Below are 23,227 nucleotides of genomic sequence, written 5' to 3' on the forward strand. Positions count from 1 at the left end.
TTTAAGTAATCGGTCATCTTCTTCTCTATTTTCATCTTCTTAAAAACTATTTATATATATTATATATAAAGATGTATATATATGGGACTAAACTGTATATACAAAAATTATAAAAATGATGAACCAACTGCAGAAGCATAACATTTTTTTTTTTTTGCCCAATGGACTCAATTTGCTCCTTTTTCCTCTTCTGTTTTCAGCTGGATTTCTCTACTTTCAAGTTTAACAAAAAGAAAGAAAAAACCCAAAAAATAGATTAAAAAAAAAAAGAACTAATGGTTGGTGTTTTAAGAAGCTCCAACTCCAAGGAAATCAATGAAGTGCATGTTGATCTTGTCATCTCCAATTGCAGTTTGGGAGTGGTTGGTCCTATTCGTTCCCACTGACTCAGTTGCTGAAATTTCTGAGTTAGAATCTGATGAGTTAGCATATTGGTCCACACCCATAACCACTCCCATTGGTCTTTGTTGGGAACCATATTTGCCAAAATCACCATTTCCACTGCTCCCCACTTTCACTTTTTCACCTGCAAATCATTTTCTTTCATATGTAAAAAAACTGAAAATAAAAGTGATCATTTCAAGGGAAAAAAAAAGTTAAAAAACATACATACCCTTTTGATGAACACCACTAAAAGCGGTGAAATTTTGATGGGGTGGTACTCCTTTTTTTGTTGATGAAGGAGTAAGGGCTAGATCAGTACTGGTTGAGTTGCTGCATGAAATGGTGGATTGGTCACTGCTAGCATTGTTTCGAACAGTCAAATCCAATCCTTTAGGGAAAGAAGTTGATGATGTTGATGATGATGGTTTTCTCCTTCTGTAAATGCTTGATTGCTCTCTATGTTTCCTTGCCATTATCACATGCCAATGATTTTTAACTGCATTATCTGTTCTACCAGGGAACAATCTAGCAATCAATGCCCATTTGTTACCATATACTTTATGTGCTGTTAAGAGTCTCTCTTCTTCTTCTTCACTGAAAGCTTTCCTATTGATTCTTGGATCTAGCTGGTTAAACCATCTTAATCTACAACTTTTCCCTGAAAAAAAAAAAAGAGATGTCATTTAGGAATAAGATCAAACACTTGTGAAACTAACAAGATACAACTTTTATAGCGAACATCAATGAAAAACCTGATCTTCCTTCAAGATGTTCAGCTATCATGTTCCAATTTTGAGGACCATATTGAGCAACAAGCTCTTTTAATCTAGCATCTTCAGCTGGTCTCCAATGACCTCTGGAACAAAGCTTGGTGTGTCCATTTTTGACACTACCACCGGGGTTTTTATTACTTTCATTTTCAACACTTAAATTCAAAGAAAGACCCTTTTTTTCAACACCCAAAAACCCAGATTTTCCATCACCAGCAGCAACAACTCCATCGGCTCCCCCGGTTTGAAATGGATCAAAGCTCAAACTTTTATTGCTTTGTTCCATTAAAGAGGTTGGAATCTGAAACCCCATTTCAGCGTTTTTGGCAACTCTCCCTATTTGATGAGGAAAAATCGAAGGGAGTGATAAAAAGTTCCTCTCTTGCACCTCACCACCATTGTAGCACTTAAAATCATCGCTTAGATTTAGAGGACTCATTGTTATATATATAAAAAAAAACCAGGACAAACCCAGAAAACAAAAACCCAAAACAAAAAACAAAAAACAAAAAACAGATGATCAAAGATCAAAGAAGCTAAGCTTATCACTTTTCAAGCCTCAACCATTAGAGATGAATGTCTGAGAAAAGAGAAAACAAAACAAAGGGATCTGTTGAAAATCAAAGGAAGAAAAGGAAGAAGAGAAGAGAGGACACGGTTCTTGATTTTGTTTCAACTTTTTTTTACATTTCCTTATGGTCTTAGTTCTTGAGCTTAAAAAGGCAATGGAAAATGGGTCCAGGGGTAGGGGGGAGGGGTTCAAGGGGACTGAATTTTTTTTATTACAAAAATGGGAAATAAATAAATAAATAAATAAAATAGAATAAAGGCTGGGGCTTTGCATGCAACTGGAGAACCGCTCGTGTGGGTGTTGGGAGTGTGTCCCTCTCTCTTTTTTTGTTGTTTTGGTTTTGATGTTGATTTTTTTTTCCTTGATTTAATTAATTTAAGGATAAATTATATTGATATCCACTCCATTATAATTTTTTATCTTTAAATTATAAAAATTATAAAATAATCATTTAACTATTTTTTTTGTAATTTAACTATCTTAAATTTTAGATATTTTTAATTTTATGGTAGCCACCGATGAATAAAAAGTAAAAAATTAAATAATTAAATGATTATTTTATAATTTTTATAATTGAGTGACTTAAAAAGAAAAAACTATAATTGAGTGACTTCAATTGTTATTTACCTAAAAATTAAAAATTATTTATATGAACGGAATGTAAAATTGAGCCATCTAACTATTATTCGATTGACTTTTTTTTTAAAGTTAAATGAGGCCGTTGGTGAAACTCAAATAATAGATACATGATGGCTTTTAAAAGTTAATTTTTTTTAAAAAAATTTTTAATCTTAAAATCAAGTCTATATAATAATAAAAATGTTAAAATTTGTTGATTGAGTATTAGTTTAATTAACATGAGTATTACTGTCAATATAGGAAGACGTGTGTTCAAGTGTATTGAAACACATTGTCCTCTTTTTTATAAGTTGGAGAAAGGCTATAGATAATTTTAATTACTGTGTCAAAAAATCGATATAATCAAAACTTATAATGAAATTGTTAAAAAAATGTTAAAATTTATATTAAAATTATTGAAAAGGTTAAAAATTTAATAAAAGTGTAATATTTTATGAGAAAAAGAAAAGAAAATAGGGAATTGGATATTAGGAAAATAAAAAACACAAAAATTGAGAAAATTGATAAAAATGATGGGGGGTGTTCTGTTTGTTTCGCATCGGGGAATGAAGCAAAAACCAGAATCTATTTGTCTTTTTGTCAAACACTTTTGCTTTTAATAAATTTTTATTCATAAAGTGTTTTTTCATAGTCGTAATTTCCAACTCTCCCACTTACCTTTAATTTCCTCCCTTCTTTTTTACCCTTCGTTTTTCCCAACCATTTTAATTTAAAATTGTTTTTATTTTAAATTTAATTTTTTTCAAATTAAAAAGAAATATTTTTAATAATATTATTATAAGTTCTAATCATATTTTTTAACACAATACCTAAAGTTATTTATATCCCCACTCTAACCTATAAATAGAAGGAGAATGTGCTTCAACACACTTGAACTCACGTCCTCCTGCGTTGATAATAATGTTTATGCCAATCGAATTAAAATTTAATCGACAAAAAAAGAAAATACTCATTTTTTGTTAACTTGAATGAGCGTGGTCAATAAGACCTTGGGTATATGATTTAAGTTAACATTTTGGGTTTTGGCTAAATTTTATTTTACTTACTATATATGAATTGTGTTTAAAAGTATTATGATCTAAATTATGTTCGTTTTACGTTTTATAATAATTAATCAATAGATTTGTAATGATTTTAAATCTTATCACGTGTGAATCGTGTTCAAAAGTATTGTGGTTAAATTATATTTATTTTATACTTTGTAATAATTAATCAATTTGATTATATTTGTAAAAATTATGTTAAAATTTATATAAATATATATACATTTAAAACTTGATTATAAATGAAAAAAAAAAAAACACAAGATCATAGAATATAGGATGCCATGATAACAACAATTTTTTTTTTTGACATAAAATTGGACATTGGAATTTGTTAATACTTCAAAAACATTAAAAATAATGACGATATGCCCAATAAGGCATGAGAGGAGAGGTTCCCAACACAGACATAGATTTGTCCATTTCAAACAATGTGTCTTCCCTTGATGTTAGTTCCCTCTTTGCTAATTAAACTTATTATTAATTCTTTATTTTTTTAAAGAAAATAAATGATGAAATTTTATGTTTGGTGTACTATGTGATTTATTGATTGTATATTTACACATTATTGCATTAAATAAAATTGTATAAATTAATATAATGTCAATGACGTATTACAAAACAATGCTGGCTATATTTATTTTTAAAATTTTATAAAAAAATTAATGTTTGTTTATTTATAAAATAATGTAATGTGATTAATATAAATTTATTTATTTGATAATATATCTTTGTTGTATCAAAGTTTTTCTTTGTGTTAAAACTAACGTAGATAATGGTAATATAGAACGGTTACAAAGTAAAAAGAAAAATAAAACCCACGGATTTTGCAGGAAAACCTTTCGGGTAAAAAAAAATTACGAATAGAGGAGGAGAAATTCACTAATGTTAAAAACTGAATGATATAAGAGGAGTTTCGACTACATTTATTTAAACGTTGAAAAATCTTATTCTAATTAATGTTAAATAGACAAAGTGTAGTTCTATACGGATTCTACTTATACCATATGGTCCCTTAATTTTACCACTTTATTTATTTTAACAAGAATTTTAGTCACATAAATCTAACAATGAACCCATTTACATTTTTCTCATTTTAAGAATAATTCAATTAAGAAATGTAACATTCATTTGATGGCAATTCAATTAATTAATGGGTTAGCCATTCATGATTTGATTAATAAATGTAATAATTTTATGTAGCATAAATATATATATACTTTTTGGTTAAGAAGGGTATAGATAGTGAAAAGTAAATCAGTTAATTTTAGTTTAAATGATTTTAGTGGTTAAATTAGTTGTAGGATTTATTTATTTAATTATGTTGATTGGTTAATAGTTATTGAATCTCATAATTGAACTGATTGACTTAATACTTTATTTTAAAATTTATTTTAAATAAGGCAATCAACCGATGAATGCTAAGTTGATTAATTGGTCAAACCAACTAATGTTAAGTCAATTCAATTAGGTAGTTTATTCATATAAGTCAATTGGTTCAATTATTGTATATGATGGTCAGTTAAACCAGTTAAGTTGAAAAGAAAAATCAAACTGATTAAATTAATCGGTTGCTCACCCCTGGAAAGGGATACTATGTTTAAATCTTAAACCAGGGACGAATTGTCTATGGATACGAGATAAATTTCTAAAATTTTGAAGGGTGCTAATTTTTTATTTTAAAAAGGTTTAGTTTATATAATTAATTTTTAGAAAGGATAAAAAATACCATTTTTTTTCATTTATTCGAATAACTAAAAAGTTTAAATTAAACAATTAATATTTTTTTCTCGTTTAATAAGGGGAGCAAAACTCTACGTATCTTGACTTCACCTATACCCAAGGGCATAGGTAGGGGGCTGGCAAGGCCCTTGGCCCTCCTAAAATAGAAATTTTTTATTTAGACCCTTTAAAATTTTTAAAATTTTAAATTATATAGTAAAAGTAAAATAACACTTTGACACCTTAAAAATAATAAAATTTTAATTTAATCTTTTAAAATTATAAAGATATAACTTCTTAAAATGATGAAATTATATATTTTTACTATCGTAAAAATTATAATTTAATTTCGACCCTTAAAAGAATTTTATGACTTAGCCGTGTTTATATACTAAACTTAATAATATCAACTAGCATTGAAAATTAACACAAATTATTTACTATCATGACTAATTGTTTAGTATTCCAACATCAATATAATATTTCATTTTGAATCAATACAAAAGCCAATTAGAGGTGATCTAAAGTTACAACTTTAGATTTTCTCTCCTTTCTAAAATAATGTACTTGAGTACCATGCTTTTGGGATTAATTAATATATATATATATATATATTCATAAATGTAGATGAATTTTTTTAAATTTACCTTTGTAAAAGTATCTTAAATCTTAATTGGGCACAACAAAAGCAATACCAAAACAAAACTTCATTCTTTTGTTCCTCATTTACGAGATGTAGCTTTGCATGCAAATTTAAAAAAGCAATGAACTCGTAAGCAACAAAATAATAATAAGTGGCAATGTTATGTTTAAAAAAAACCAAAAAAGAAAAAAAAAGAAACCCTACTAACATGCATGGAAAAAAAAATTAATGATTCCCACCACTTAGAGCTTTCAAAAAAATTGTAAATTAATAATATAAAAATATTATTCTCAAATGCAATAGATTTGAAGATAATAAATTAATTGATTAAGAAAGTGATTGGTGATAATTAAATCAAGTGCTTGACTGGTTTTTCCACCACAATCAACAATAGTATTCTTTTTGGATTAGGGGAATCAAATAGTTTAATCAATGTAGCTTTTCTTTTAACAAAAGAAAAAAAAATATCAATCCAATCACTATTTACAATTTTTTCCTTTCTTTAATGAATAAATTTCTTTATTTGATTTAGATGTTTTGAACAGGTAAAAAATAATTGTCGATTGAGTTTTAACTCGATTGATATGAGTATTGTTGCCAATGCAAGAGGATGTGTATTCGAGTCTACTGAAGCGCATTATCCTCTTATTTATGAGTTGGGGAGAGACTATAAATAATTTTAAGTATTGTGTAAAAAAGAAAAAGACATGTTTTAATATATACTTAAAGATTAATTTAATTATACATGACAAAATTTTAGGAAGCGAACTTATTGGAAGGATTTTACTAACTTAAATGCTCTTGATCTGATAGAATTTAATCTCGAATTTAATGTGGTATGAAAATATATACGATTGAATCATTAAAGATTTTACAGTTCAAAATGTGTGGCCTTGTCTACATCAATGCTTTCATTTCAGTAGTAAATCCAAAACAATAAATTTTATGTTCTATTCTGATCTAAATTTTCATCAGAATTAATCGTATCAATGTGTACTTTAAGGAATACTATAGAAACAATGCCTACTTCTACCTTGAATCCTCTGTAGCTTTAAATAAAAAAAAAGCACACTTATATACCTTAAAAATTATCTCAATATGCCATAAACAAACTGATACCGATATTCACCAACATAATAACAATAAATCTATAGATACAATACCTACTAACCAAGCAATATAGGAGGTGTAAGTGATAAAAAAAACAAGATATTGAAAAAATAATGATAAATTAATGTTTGCTACATTGATATTTGGTGGGGGTGAGTCATTCAACTTCCCTTTTCTTTCATTGCTTTTGACATGATTTTTAGGTGACTTTAATTATCTTTTTTTGTATACTTTTAATAAGGCAATGTTCCGTTAGCTAACCTATTAAAGATGATCAGTTATTATATAAATTCTTCTCCTTTTTGAATCTTTTTGACTATTGAAATCATTGTCCCACTTTTATGCTTTCATAATTTTTTCAATTTTTTCTTCCATTTAAAAAAAAATTGTATATTTTATGTTTACTAATGAATTCTTTCGCCCATCTATTGGCTTTCATCTTATTATAAAAGCAACATTAAATCATGCATACGGTCCATCTTATATTCAACTAGCTAAACTTTTTGTTAATAAAATAAATATAGATTTATATTTTTATATACTAATATTGTATGTGTTTAGGTTAGATATTCAATATAACTTTAATCACTGTTAATATGATATAATTTAGAGATGAATCTTACAAAGATAAAATTACATTTATATCTATCCAAAAAATAAATAAATCTTAGAATATCAAATACAACCTCCCAATTTTTAATATTTATTATATGATTCTAACTAAAAGAAATAGTGATGTAACATTTATATTTATATATGAAAAAAAAAAAAGCTTGTTGTGAAAATGGAGAAACTGTCACACTTATCATGCATGGAAGAGAAAGCAGTGTCACAAGAAAAATGCCTATTGCAAATTAGGTTGTAACGTATTCAGGAGACTTTGTTTTTTTTTTTTTTTTGGTTTCAAAAGTGGTGATAATTATTATGGGTTTGTTTTGTTTTGCTTGTTTGACCATGGGAATCATGTATTCATTGGGGAGTCAGCAGGTGAAATAAATACTAATAATACCTATTACTTGATTATATTTATATGATTTTCCTTTAAAAAGTAAATAATAAATTCACCATAAATATACATAAATACTAATACCAAATACATAACAATATATTTTCCTTTAAAAAGTAAATAATAAATTCACCTCATTATTTATACAAATCTCTATATATGTTCAATGTACATAATAAACACACGATGTAATTTTTATTTTTCTTAAATTATAATGATCAAAAATGGTAACAGAATTAAGTTCAAATTATAAAACGGATTCAATTACTGATTAAGACAAATGTAGTTATATATATTCTAAATTCGTGGTCATTTTTAAAATTAATATTTTATACACTTTTAAATTTACTTTAAATTTGTTTTGAAAAAATATTTTATTTTATTTTCAGCACATAATTCGAAAAGTTGTACGTTACGGTCGTGCACACATTAATGTCTCATTCGAAAAATCAGCCATTTTTAACAGTTACATATCACACGTTCTACTACTGTTCATGTCAACCAATAAAATTTCATTTGTAACGTATCATTATTTTCTTTTCCCCATAAAAAATTTTAAATTTTAATTGTTAAAAGTAATTTTCAAGTTATTCGTAAGCCCTTCTTTTAAAAATTAAATTTTGGTTTGATAAATTGAAAATTGAAAATTTGATTAAATATTTAAGAAATTCATATTTTATCGTTGGGTTTAATTTTCGATTTAATTTCGAATTAAAAAATATATTTTTGAAAAAAAGAATAAGTAATGAATATAAAATAATATTATTTTGGTACTTAAAATATAAATTAAAAATTGTTGTAAGTTGGGGGGTTTAAGCACATGCATGGATTTTGTCTGTTAGTGGAAAAACCGTTTTAGAAATTTGGAGTTTATCGAGGGAGGGAACCTTTTAATGACGACAGGAGTGGAAGCCCGTTACACGTGCGGGCAGATCGTGTCCGAACACGTGTGCAGTGTACGTGGAGATTGTTTTTATAAAAATAAAATAAGAAAACCGTAGTAACGATTTCTCGGTAAGCATCCATTGTGTTTACCTTAACGAGATCGTGGACTGTGTGGGGCCCACCTCCTTTTTGGTGCTTCGAAATGACTAAAATGGTCTTCATTGTGAAACAGTGAGAAGTTGTATAGGTGTTTTAAGGAGGTAAGGAGGATATTTTAGTAATATTAGAGCTGTAGAATTATCGGTTAAAATGAGTTTATTCATGTTTGAGATTAAAGTTCGATTGATAGATACATCTATGTGGTAGTGTAGTGTATGTGCATGTAGATGTAGATGTAGATAGCTGATTTCTGTAATGGATTTGCACGAGAGAGTAAGGGTAAGGGTAAGTAGTCTATACGTTTAAGCTTTTGGGTACATGGTTTTGTAAGTTGATATAACACTATTTCTCTCACTTCTCTTTAATAAAGTTTGAACTAAACATTTATTTTAGAAAAAATTACATTATTTAATTTTTAATGTGTCATATTCAAATTATCTATATAATAATTATAAACATAGTACATATAAATTTTGTGTCGAAAATAATACTTGAAAAAGTGAAACAAATAAAAGAAAATTATTTAATTTTCTCATTCAATGGAACTTCGATTTAAAGGTCGTTTAGATTTAATCTTCTTGAATGAATATGATCTCTTTTAAAGATCTTCAAGATATACAAGATTAGAGAGCAATTTTCTTCAAACCAATTGCGACGTACTTCATGATTTTTTTTTGAGTTCTCTAATTTTTCAAAAAATTCTTGAGATTTTGGAGAAAGTTTCTATCTTTTAAAATTTTTTCATTAAGTTTTAATTTCTAAACTTTTAGATTTTTGAACTTGTAAATTTGTGTAAAATGATTTAAAGGTGATCGCTTTTCATAGTGTTAGCCACTGAGTAAAAGTGAGATTTTGTAAAATATAACTTCTTCATTTGAGTGATTTACAAGGATTAAACTATTTTATGTATTATTTATCTAATATTAGTTTAAAATAATTTGATGTATCTATAAAAAATTCTAAAAGTATTTATTTATTTTTGTTGATCTATTATTAGTGAATTTAATTTAATTTAAGATAAATAATAATGAAAAAATGAATTTTGGTTGGTCCAACATTTTCTCCTTTTACAAATGTTTACTTAAGATTTGATCACATACACAATCTTTGTTGAGGATAGAAAGTGGCCAAGTCTTGAACTTGATTTGCTTTCGATGCCAAAAATTTTCATATTTGAATTGTCTCGACAAGATTTGCAAGATTGAAAGGGTGCCATGTAATACCCTAAACCAGGCCTAGACGTTACAGTCGGATTATGAACGTTACATCATTATGTAAAAACATCATCGAAGGGTTACGTAAAAAGTTAATTTATCTTCAGAGTATAAAGTTATTTAATTTCTTAAGAACGTAGGTAGTTAGAATACTGCGTAAAAGCACTTCGACAAAAACCTTATTTATTAATTTAATTAAAACATCGTATTGAATTTTGAAAACTTTGCAGTAGAAACATTTTAAACCCTTGACTTATAAACTATAGTGTCTTAATTATGCCGTTTTGATTAACATTCTGGTTTTAGACAGTATGATTATTAAACAATTACCAAAACCAAAGTTAAAGTCCCAACCAAGAATAAAAGTAAAAAATGTCTGAAAAGTCCATAAAAAGTCCGTATAACAAAAGATAATCTAATTTATACTTAAACTAAATGAGTGAAATCCAAACTCTAGAGTTGCCGTCCAATTCTAAGTTTGAGGATCACCTGAAATGAAACAGGCAAGGCGTGAGCTTTAAGCCCAGTGTGTGACTTGGCCCATAATTTCAGTTCAAATATATATACAACAAAACATGAACATGTCATAGCATATTGGAATTCAAATCATAACATATATTTTATTATTTCATATCGTATCAGATTTCATTCTGATCATATCTTATCATATCATAATGTATTATAACATATCATATCATATCATAACATGTCCTACCCCCATCCGCTATACACTATCTTTGACCAGCCAATCACACCATATAGGACTATAGGAGTCCATCCATCCAATCACACCAATTTGTGGCGGTGTTGTAACGCCCCAAGAATTTGAGTGTTGTTTGTTAAATTTTGATATAGTTAAGTCTTTGTATAAGTGGCTAAGTGCTCTGTTTGTGTGTTAGAGGTTAGGAGTTCAATCCTCACTTTTGGAAAATTTTGTTATTTTGTTTGACTTGACCCTTATTGTTGAACATTTGACTTAAGTTTATTTTCGTGTTAATCTTTGTCAAGAATGAACCTTATAGTTCAATAGTTAAGCTATAATACTTCTAAGTCCTGTGTTCGAGCATATGCATTAAGGAATATTTTTATGCTACTCGGTAAAAGCCTGTTAGTTTTTTGTGTTGTTTTTAAAAGTCTCATTTAACGTTTTTTCTTCTTCTTTTCTTCCCCCCTTCACCGTTCTTCTTTTCATTTTTCTTTCTTTTACTTTCTTTTCTTTTTCATTTTGCTTGCTTTCGTAAATTGTTATCGGGTTTAATTGGAAATTCTACATTGTTCGTTGTATCGATTGAAAAGTTATTGCATAAGTTCTATCGTTATTCTCTTTTCTTTTTGCGAAATTTCTTTATTTTTATTCTAGGTTAGAAATTACTATTGACTGTTTAAATTTTTGTTAATTGTGTGGCTGAGGTTTTGTTAGGCAAAGGTCTTGCGAGAAATGTTCCTCCAATGTGCTAGTTCTGTAATCTGCTGTTACGTGAGAGATAAGCGAGTGATTTTTGAGTCGGGGTTCTATGTCGAACATTTTGACACAATTTTAGGTTTGTACGTTAATCCTAGAGTTTCATTGCGAATAATTGCTTAATTGGCCTTTAGATTGTCATTTTTAGGTATAAGATTCATTCCGGCTGCTTCCACATCGAAACCATACTAGGTGTGTAACGAAAACCCGATTCTCTACGAATTGTGAATGTCGAAAAACCAAGCTATCGATGTCACACGATCACGTGGCAGACCATTGAACTCATTGTTTTAGATTTGGGGACACACGGGCTAGGGACACAAGTGTGTGTCCAAGCCATGTTACTCATTGTTTTGGAATTAGAGTCACACGAGCCAAAGACACAAGTGTTTGTCTAGGCCGTGTGAGTGACATTTTGGGTTTTGAATCGCACGGGTGTGTTTGCAGCCTTGTGCTAGACCGTGTAACTCACTATTTTGAACCAGATGGCAGTGTGCTAGGCCGTGTGACAGACCGTGTGTGATATTAAAATGATTATATGGGTGTGTGCTTGACCGTGTGGACAACACGGGTCAGCCACCCAGGCTGTGTGAATCCATACGGGCGTATAGGCAAAAAATCAAAATTTTTTCTTAGGGTTATAATCGCCGTTTGAATCGAACATAGGCCTACCGTAAGGTTCGTATGATCTGAGTTAGACAATAAGACTACTATCTGATGATCTGTTACTGAATAATCTATTATTTATATGTATATAGTTATCATGAAATGTGATAAGTAATTGTGATAGCCTTAATGAGCATGATCTGAATTGATATTTTGTATATGCACATTTGATATCTATTAAATCTGCATTTGCATTGGGTTGAAATTGTGAAAAAAAGGAAGTGTGGGTAGTTTAATAACCTACCGAACTTAGTGACTAAGCCACAAACTTATATCTGACTTAGGTGAGTTTTTGCACTTTAATCTGGCAGCTTGGTTGTAATCTTTATGAAACATGACTTATAGGTACTATGCAGTGTGCAGGGATGGATGAGTACTTGATATCCTATATGCAGCTGAGCTGCCGGATAAAAAATTGCAATCTAGTTGCCATATGTGCAGTAAAAACTACCATATAACACTTCCTCTATCATATCAGAACCCACACTGAAAAATAGATATACTCATCAATAGTCATATTATCAACATATACATAGCATAAATAATATGGCATGTAGACACATATATTTCCCTACAAATCATAATACAACATAACCTACTTAACATACCTTCTAAGCTTACCCATGTATTCTTATATACTAAAAATGACGATTTTCTGAGCCTATAGGATGTCTACAGACCCTATTTTTGAGTCCCTTATACGACCCCCCAAATAGGCCTTAAAATTGGCCTAAAAGGCCCACACAACCTAAAAAACTAGCTCATGTAATCCATACGACTTACCCATGAGGGCTACAAAATTTCACATAATCGTATGCTCCACATGGCCTGGCACACGACCTACTACACGGCCATGCGGTGCACACGGGCTATCACACGACCGTGTGACGTTGGGCAGTTTCAAAAAATAACCTTGTTCAGCAATTTTTTCCTGAATTTCTAATGATTTTTTCAGGTTAGATCATCCACCTGACAGTAATTCCAATTAACCTCGCAACCGGAAACTCAAGAATTCTAGAAACATTCATTCAATCAAACCAGTTAATCATCCAATAACCACAAAAAACCACATTCTTTATAGCAACATTTTAAATCCCTATGGCAAAATTTGAGTACATACCACTAAAAAACAACGTTCAACACGAGACTTACTTCGCTGGTAGGGCACAATTATCATTTCCCTCGCCTAACCACGAACCACGAAAATGTTTAATCACAACAAGAATTAAAATTACACCCAACCAACACCTATTTTGCCCCAATAATGAAATTAATATCAATAGCATCAAAAACAATAAATGACAACATTTACGCTTGATTGGATTTACGAAAACCACCAAAGATTTCAACGACACAACCTATAATCACTTAAAGGTAACAAACAGAATAACAAAACAAAGAAAGAAATGAGACTTAAAGCAATTAAGAAGAGAAAAGAAGTAGAATGTGACAAGGGAAAGAGGAAAAAATAAAATAAAAATAAAACGTGCAAAAAGGAAAAACAGTTGAACAACTGAAGTGGTGAGGAAAAATAGGGATTTGGGATATTATCCACCAAATTTCAAAGAATTTAAATACAACTCTAATACCCAAGAAAAGCATGAGAAAAAATTATTTCCCACTTGCACATGACAGGATTTGAAATCAAGACCAAAGAGTAACTAACAAGCACCTTACTACCAAACCAATAAACTCATTCTAACATAATTTGACCAGAAATAAGACTTAATTCAAATAATTAAAGATAGGAATAGAACAAAAAATTAACAAAATTCTAAAGGAAAGACTTAAACCTAAAACCTCACACACATAATCACAACATCCAACCACTATACCAAATTAACTTATATGACATAATTTAACATTCCATAATTAAGAAATTTAAGGTGTTGCATGCCATCATTAACTTTTTTTTTTCATTTGAACATAACTTAGAAAGGAAACTAGGTTGCATACGTGTCCTCATTTTTTAAGGGTTAATTTATGGCATAATTCATTTTTTATATGTTCAGTTTGATCTTGTGTTTAAGAATGATACACTTGTTTAAGCTTGTATTATCAGCCTCAATTTTTGGATGAACAATTTAAGCTTATGCTTAGGAGTATCGTATTTTGGATAAACAATTTAACTTTGTATTTAGGAGCATTGTTATAATTTAATCTCGTACCAAAAAGCAATGTTATAATTTAAGCTCATTGGCCTTTTTGATATTTAACCAGAGTTCAACCATGTTCATTCTAATATTTTTGTGATAGATAACAACCATTCCCTTAGTTATCCACCGTCTTGTTTGTGCTTGGAGCCAATGTAATAAGATTGAAATATCGAATTTTATGATTTTATCCAAAATATTTGATTGAGGAATTATAGTAATTGATGTCAAGTTTAATGATGTTACTTATTGTAAAATCTGAACATTGATAATGGCAATATAGAACGATTGCAAAGCAAAAAAGAAAATAAAAAAAAAAACAAGAACACATAGATTTTACGTGGAAATCCTTTCGAGAAAAAACCACGGGCAAAGGAGAAGAAAATTCACTAATGTTAAAATTCGAATGATACCAGAGGAGTTTCAACTACATCTATTTATAGTTTGAAAAACCTTAATCTAATCAATGCCAAATAGAAGCAGTGTAGTAAGGTTGAAACACATTATTCTAATCAATATCCAATAGAAGAAGTGTACTTCTAAACAAATTCTACTTGAGTAGCCTATACTTGTGTAGTAAGGTTGAAACACCTCTGACCCTCGGCCTTCGCCCCCACAAATCCCCTTATTTTACCACTGTATTTTATTTCTTTAATAGGAATTTGGGTCACACAACTTTAAAACTTTTAAACTCGATATTTCCTTTTAGATAGAGTTATATGATATTTTTTTACTAACCAAATGATGGTACTTACAATAGTTAGGATCATCTACCCAATCAGCTTCTTCGAGTTGTATAACTTTTAGTAACAAAATTAGCTTAGCTTTCAAAAGCTTTTTAAGCATGCATAGAATATCAACATCAAAGAAATGATACTTCTTTTCTTATATTTCATTCTTTGACTTTTTTTTTGCCTTTGACTTCAGCAAAAATAAGCTGGACATTCATAATCATGGGTTGGTAAATATCTTCATTGTTAATCAAAATTTGACCCATTTTGTGAATTTCTTGTTGTGGAGATTTTTTATTTACAATAGTTTCCATACTTAACTTCGTATCATAAGCTCGAGTAGCTAATTTTTCAAAAGCCTTTAGCTTGATGCCTTAGATAATGTAGCGCAAGCCGTAAATCATACAAGGTATGCACATGCCAAAGGTAGGGGACTCTAACAACTTTTCATTGTAGTCTATAATCAAATTCCTCCATTAGTGAATGTAAACGATAATTTGCTTATCTTTTCATTATCATAAGCTTGTAAGCTCGGTCATACTAACAGTGTGACAAATGTTATAAATTCAGTTGAGAAACTCGTACTCAAGTTATTCCCAGTTGTCAACCCTTCAAGCTCAAGATTAGTGTACCAGTCGAAATCATTCACTTTTAATGATTGGATGCTCTACTTCACCATGAGATCTCTATCAGTGCCAACAGTATTGTAGGTTTCTGTCAATGCATAACATGTTGATGTGAATTTCCTTTGGCATCAAATTGCTGAAACTTTGGTGTTTGATAGTTTTATGACATCCTCAAATGATCAATATTTTGAGTGTATGGATTTGTCTATGTGAATGATGGTGGAGCAACTCCTTTGTCTTGCTTTGATTGTACTAGAAAGAACATATGTTTTCTCCATACTTATTGGTTAATTTGTTCCCATTTAGTTATCTTTAACATACATTTTAGCATTTTCAGTTTAGTAAATTGCATTCTATAGCCCAGTGAATCCTAACCTAATTTATCCTTAATTTTACTATCTTTTTGCAATAATGTTTTTGCATTAGTTAATTCTAGATTGCGTTCAGAATTGTCGCCGCAGTTGACAGTTGTCTGATAAGAGCTAACCATGCGTGAGCTGTCCAATCTAGTATAACTGCCCTGTACGTACAAGTACAAAAGAATCCTGAAGGAATGACACTTGTACAGTTGAGAAGAGCATAAAAGATTGATGTAAGAAGAGGAAGAGAGGATTTTTTTACTGAACCACCACTCTCTTACCCTATTTTGAAGCTTGCGGCCATGGCAACTTAAGCCTCCTACGGGTGAGCCAATGCGATGAATGATGCAGATCTATTCCTGACGAGGAAATCTAAGTGCAGAACAAGGGGAAATAAAGAGATCCAGTCGAGTAGCCTTGGAATAGTATTCTCTATTCGATTCTTTTTTATTTCTTTGAAAACGTTGGTGATTAGTCTATGTTTTCTACTGTATAGAAGTGCAATGAATGCTTTGTTAAATATTATCTTATTAAATCTTGTTTTTATTCTTTAATATTCAGGGTTTGAATGTTCTAAACACGGAAGTGTTATTGCAGTCACTAACACTGGAAGGTGCAGTGACAGTTTGAACTAATAAGCATTTAAGCGGAAATTGAGTAAGGACTAAAGGAATTTAGTCCACTTGTTCTTAATATGGTCATATTGCCATCATCGGAAGGTGAGGTGAATGTGCATGGTTAAGTCTCAAATTAAATGAAAGAGTGGCGTTTGGGGAGATATACATTAATTTTTATTGCGTCGACAATCACCTATCTTTTATACCTTGTGAGTACTTAGAATACTACTAAAGATTCATGTTGGGGATCCCAGTTTATCATTACCATATTTTATTTCATTGTTTTTAAGATATTGCTCCGAAAATTACCTACACAATTTAATTCAATTTTTTTTAGCTATTGCATTGACATTAATAGACAAAGAACTACAATCCCTATGGGATCGATATCTGACAGACTCATATCTGTCTACTGTACTTGCATTGATAGTGTATGCTTGCACATTTTTGCTGTGACGTTAACAGCCGATCATGCTACTTGATAGCTTCTTTGATATGTTCTTTGAGTTGATATAAAAAAATAGTCTTGGTAGAAGTTTCTCTACTTTTTGAAGAGATTGATGATGAGTTTCAATAGAAATTAGTTATTTTCCCTTAAGCTTTTGATTTGTGGTATCATGAAAGTAAGTTGATCATTCATTCCTATAATGCTTGTCACAATAGACTCCATAGCTTTTGCAAGAGAAACCATTTGTTTCTCAAGAGTAGCATTGTTGGTTGCCATCACAGTTACAATGTGTAACTTAAAGATAAACTTTGGAGAAGCACTATTGCAGATATTTCTTCCTTTAAATTTTGAGTTGGAGAAGACTTGAGATTTAAATTGTTAACATGGGAAGCATCAAAACTTTGGAGAAAAGAGATAGTAGGTAGAGATTGTTCCATTGGATATGTCAAAAATTTGTAGACATGAATTTCGTGTAAAAAGATATACTTGAAAATTTGAAACAAATAAAATAATTTTATTAATGAAATTTTCTTTCAATCTTCGAAAGTTTCTAAAAACAAAGAACATCGTTTTATTATTTCTTCAATGGAGTTTCAGCCAAAAGGTTGTCTTGCCTTGATATTTGATTAATGTAGTTTGTTTCAAGGGTTGTACATACTTGATCTTAAAAATGAATTTGCAGAGTTGCCTTCTTTAAATTATTTGAGATTGATCCAAGGGTCTTTGAGAGTTGATGTTGGGTCACGCTTCAAAAGTCTTCTAGACTTGATATTGATGGACAAATTAGTCTTGTTTTTGTTGGTTGAACAAGGTTGAGAGTAATTTTTTCTTTTTAGAATTTATGCAATGTTCTTATTGGTTTCTTCGAGTTCTTATTTTTCATAGATTTCTTAAGATTTTGGAGAAAGTTTCTAGCCTTTAGAATCTTTCTTTTGACTTTGATTTTTGAATATTTGGACTTTTACACTTGTGAAATTGTGTTGAATGACTTGGAGGTGAATCATTATTATAATGTCTCTTAGTCAAGTAAATGAGAGATCTTATAGAATATAAATTCTTAAACTCTTTTATTTTTATTTCTCTCATATTAATTTAAATTAATTGAAATGAAAATAATACTTAAAGAATATGATACCTTTATAAAATAGTTTTAAAAGGATGAAATTTCTTGGTTTATCTCTTATTAATCAATTTGATTTAATTAGAGACAAAATGTTCCATATTAGATTTGAAGTAATATTTAATGCCTAAACTAATGATTAGATTGATGAAATGACCTAATTGAGACGTAATGATATTTTAAAGATTTAATTAAAACTTTATGAAATTTAGGGACCAATTTAAAATATGGGTGATAGTCTTGGGATTTTGATAAAATCAACCCTTTTAAAAGAAAATAAAAGATTTTATTTTACATATCCTTTTTAAGTGAATAAAATATATAAAATAAATTACATTTATTAGACTATAACTAGGGTATCCACCATTAGTAGTGGTGACTAATCTTCTTTCCTTAGGTGCTCTCTGAAAAAGTAAACAACTGGTCATGATATGTGCTCCATTCCCATGAGTGGAGGTCGAACCCTCAACCACATAATTAAGGGATGAGGTAAACAATCGTTACATCACATCTCATGGTTAATAAACTAAAATTTTTAGAAAACTATATTTTTCAAAGGAAATTGAATACAAATGAAGAAAGTTTGCAGATGAGTTGATTTTTAGTTGGTAGTCATTATTATTCTAGATTAAAAAGGCCGACTATCATTAAAATCTATTTTTATAATGTCTACTTTTATTCATAATAACTCCTCCATCTTTAAATTGAAAGGAAAATGCTCTTAAACATATACTAACCTACCTTCTCCTTGTTACTACAATTACAATAGTATTAATTTAGCTAAAACTCAATTAACATCGTGTTAGTATAATTAAAATTTGGTGTTTATATATATAGTAATAATATATTTTATATTTGAATTTGTTGATTATTCTTAGAGGTTGATTATGGAAGAAAATGAAACAAGTATAAAAAGACATTAATTGGAGACAATAGCCGGAAGATTTGCGTTGTGTTAAAACATTTTACATCAATGAACAAGAGAACACTATAGTGTGACTCATTGTTTGCTTTTTATAATCATAAAAATCCAAATAAAATTAATTAAACGACAGTTACAATTTGAGTTAGGTCTGTGTTTGTTTTTGAAACAGTGTAACAACACATCACAAAAGGACATAAAAAGCAGTCTTTGTTGAAAAGAGGAGCTTACCAGAATTAAGGCATCACAAATTTACAACTTTATTTGACTCACCTTTTTCTTTTATATATATGGAATATTTGGGTGACAAGACATGTCTAGTTTAGGGTTTATTTGGATAAATATTTAAAGGTATGTAAAAATATTTTTTGGGTTTTATATAATATTAAATTAGGAGTGAAGACAAAAAATTATTTTAGGCGAATTATAAATAAATTATAAATTTTAGAGGATTTAAATATAATTTTATCATTATATTAATTTATAATTTTATAAACTTTAGAGGGGCTAAAAGATATATTTACCATTGGCTTGTCTCCTTATCTACGTCATGATTAAGGTGAAGATGAGGTAACATAATTTAAATTTATGTTAGACGAGCGTCCAATATAAATCAAAACATATTTAATGGATTTTCATTTGATATAATAATAGTGTATAATTTTATAAATTGTTAAAAGTATTGTCAGTTATTTTTATTTTATTGAATTTTAAAATTATTGATGATATATGTTTTATTTACCGTGCATGAACTCATACGCTTTTACGTATCAAATACAAATACATATTTAATTGGTTTGATATGGATTTAGATTGAAATTCAACTTTTATATAGATAATCAATTAATTATGGAAATAAGTTTGAAAATAAGCTATATGGTAAAAGTTGAAAACCAAATTATCCTAAAAATATCTTAGTGATGTTTTGCAATAATTAACTGAATCATTACATTGTAGCAAAAAACAATGTAATTTTTTGTCTTGTTTCCACATTAATATCCAGTTGTTTTCTTGTCTAAGACATCAAAATCATGATAATATGTAATTAAACTCAAATTGATGTTTGTCATTAACTATAAAACATAACTAAATTGACAACCTCTTTTTCTTAGTAAACGAAGCCCAATGACAATCAAAACTTCGTATCTTCAAACCTTGTTTTATAATTTGACTAAACCTAAACTAACTTTGTTCTAAGAACTTATAAATTCTAGGGTTTCTTAAAAATAATATTTAATTAACGAGATAACAAATTTTAAATAATAATAATGAACTAGAAAATTATAACAACTCTAGGGTTTTATTTTATTTTATTTTATGAATGGACCCTTGTTTTGTTGCATGTATAAAATTTGATACTTTTGGATATGAAATAAAAATACTATGCATATATATATTTAGGGTTTAATATATAATTTAGTATTTAAGTTTGTCACTATTTTCTAGTATGATACTTATGTTTTTTTTTTTTGTCCAATGATACCTACTTGAAGGTATAGTAGAATTGCCAATGTAGAGATTGTTAGAGTTTATGTACCAAGTCGTAGAAGTAGAATCTGTATAGAACTACACTTTTTCTGTTTGACATTGATTAGAATAGAGTTTTTCAACCTTTAAATAGATATACATCATTTGTTTTTCAACATTAGTGAATTTCTCCTCCTCTACCCGTGGTTTTTTTGAAAGGTTTTCCATGTAAAATCTATGCATTCTTGTTTTTCTTTATTTTGTGATCATTCTATTGCCATTATCAACATCTATTATAACAGTGTTTAATTTGAGTTTTAGAGTTGATTTTATGAAAGCTAATTGCTAATTATATTATTAGATAATTATGAAATTTCATCAAAGCAACTATAAAAACTAAAGTAAATCATATTGATGGGACTAAATTTGACAAATTAAACAAATTTACAATTGAAAAATTCATGAAACATTCAAACTTGATACTATTAGCGATTAATTTTCATCAAATCGACCATAAAATTCAAATTAAATATTAAAATTTTAACACCATTACTTTTAGATACTAAAATTATTACTTTTGTCAAATATATGTATCACATTGAACAAAAATAACACAAATATAAAATGATTTAAATATAATTAACACGATTTGTTTAATGATATATTTTATATTAGAGCTTAGGGTTTTAATGTATTTAATTATTTATAGTTAATTTATGTTTATATGATTAATACAAAAGGAAAATATTTATATTTTTATTGTTTGATGAAGACACAACTGATGTGGCACAGTCATTATCGTGTAAGTGGGTTGCTATTTCATTACTTAAATATTTTATTTTTCTTTGAAATTTCATTGTAAGTCCGACTTTGGCAATCGAGTATAACTAAACTGTTATCTTTAATAACGAAATTTGTAATCCAAAGCTACAATCAAACAAAATTTAAGAACGAAATTATAGAAATGACCGATCTCCATTTCATCACATTGATATCTTTACTAAGATGATATATAAAATATTTCAATTTAATCCTTAGAGAACGTCACCCACTAAACCTGAAAAAGGAAGGGCTTAATTCGATGAATAGCCCTCAAACTATACCTTTTTTTAGTTAGGTATCCAAAAGGTTTTGTTTTGTGCTTTTTTTTTTGTGTAAAATTAGGTATCTAAATTATAATTCAATAATCATTATAAGCCCCAAAAGTTACCCTTCATTAAAAAAATTTCAAACCAATCAAATTATGACATGTGACACATTTATTTTATTATTTACTTATTTTTCTTCTTAATTTTTCACTTCTTTTTCCTTTCATATTCTTTTTCATTTCATTTCTCTTTCCTTTGTTTTTTCCCTTCTTCTTTTTCCCACAATTTTCCAAATCCTAGTGATGGATGCTCAACAACCAAACCACGGATCATCAATTGGCCACCGTTGAAGAAAAAGAATAAAGAGAGTAGAAAAAAAAAAGAGAAAGAGAAAGAAAATCATTAGGACTCTGGAAAGAAGAAGATAGGAGAAGAGAAAAGAAAAAGAAATATGGAAAAAAGATTGTGAAAGGAAAAAGAGGAAAAAAGAAAAGAAAGATAGAAAACCAATGCAAGATTGTGGGAAGAAGAAGAGAGAGAGGAGAAAAGAAAAAGAAAAAATTAAAAATAAATATGTCACATGTTGACTCTTGATTGGCTAAAGGGTTTTTTTTTTAAACAGATATAATGATAGGGACCCAAAATGGTTACAGAATTGTAGTTTAGGTACCTAGTTCGACAAAAAAAATTTAGGTACCTAACTAAAAAAAGTGAAATAGTTTGAGGGTTTTTCATTCAATTAAGCAAAAAAATAATTTTTCTCTATGAAACACATAAAGGAATCAATATTAGCTACCAGTATGATTCTATGCTACATTTTTCATTTTTTAATTATTTATGATTAGAGTCCTGATTATCCAAAGTGTTGTTCATGGTGGTGTTTGGAGTGTTGTAGTACAACATAAGACACTTTCAAATAGATGTATAAAACAATAAACACATAAGAATTGTTTACGGAGTTCAATGAACAAATCTACGTCTAGGGAACTTTGCCCAAATAGTTAATTAAATTGCAAGTCAACAATACAATCCAATCAATTCTAAAATTATAGCAACCTTAGTGTTGTACACTTCTAAGTGGACTCACACACAAGAAGCCTCATGTTCTCAAACACCTTTTAACTCAAGGTTGTAAACACTTCTCACAAGAAGGAAATGATATCAACAATGCATCAAAACTCTTCCTATTCAAAACTCATGATCATCGCTTCGTGCAAAGCTTCTCATAACTATCTCTTCTTCGAAGTAGCCAAGAAGAAGATGAAGAAGAGAAAAAAGTAAAAAAAAAAAAGAGAAGAATTCTCTCTTCGAAAATCTTTTCCTCGGCTATATATATATGATCTCGATTTTCGTGACAGGTAAGTTTTAAATATTTATAATTAATCGTTCTTGAAACTAACTATTATCGCGATGCTGGCAAGT

At 28.9% G+C, this 23,227-nt stretch overlaps 1 protein-coding gene across 1 annotated transcript; it reads right to left on the minus strand.

The window, feature by feature from the left end:
- On the minus strand, positions 1-1,896 carry LOC108472474 (transcription factor MYB56-like). The gene is made up of 3 exons (XM_017774012.2): positions 1,137-1,896; positions 614-1,042; positions 1-526 (listed from the first exon to the last, which is right to left on the minus strand). Exons 1-3 carry the CDS (start codon positions 1,591-1,593, stop codon positions 288-290), a joined length of 1,125 nt encoding a protein of 374 aa, XP_017629501.1. The 5' UTR covers positions 1,594-1,896; the 3' UTR covers positions 1-287.
- Positions 1,897-23,227: the final 21,331 nt, after the last annotated feature.

Source organism: Gossypium arboreum, chromosome 11 (assembly GCF_025698485.1).
Source record: "Gossypium arboreum isolate Shixiya-1 chromosome 11, ASM2569848v2, whole genome shotgun sequence".
NCBI lineage: Eukaryota > Viridiplantae > Streptophyta > Magnoliopsida > Malvales > Malvaceae > Gossypium > Gossypium arboreum.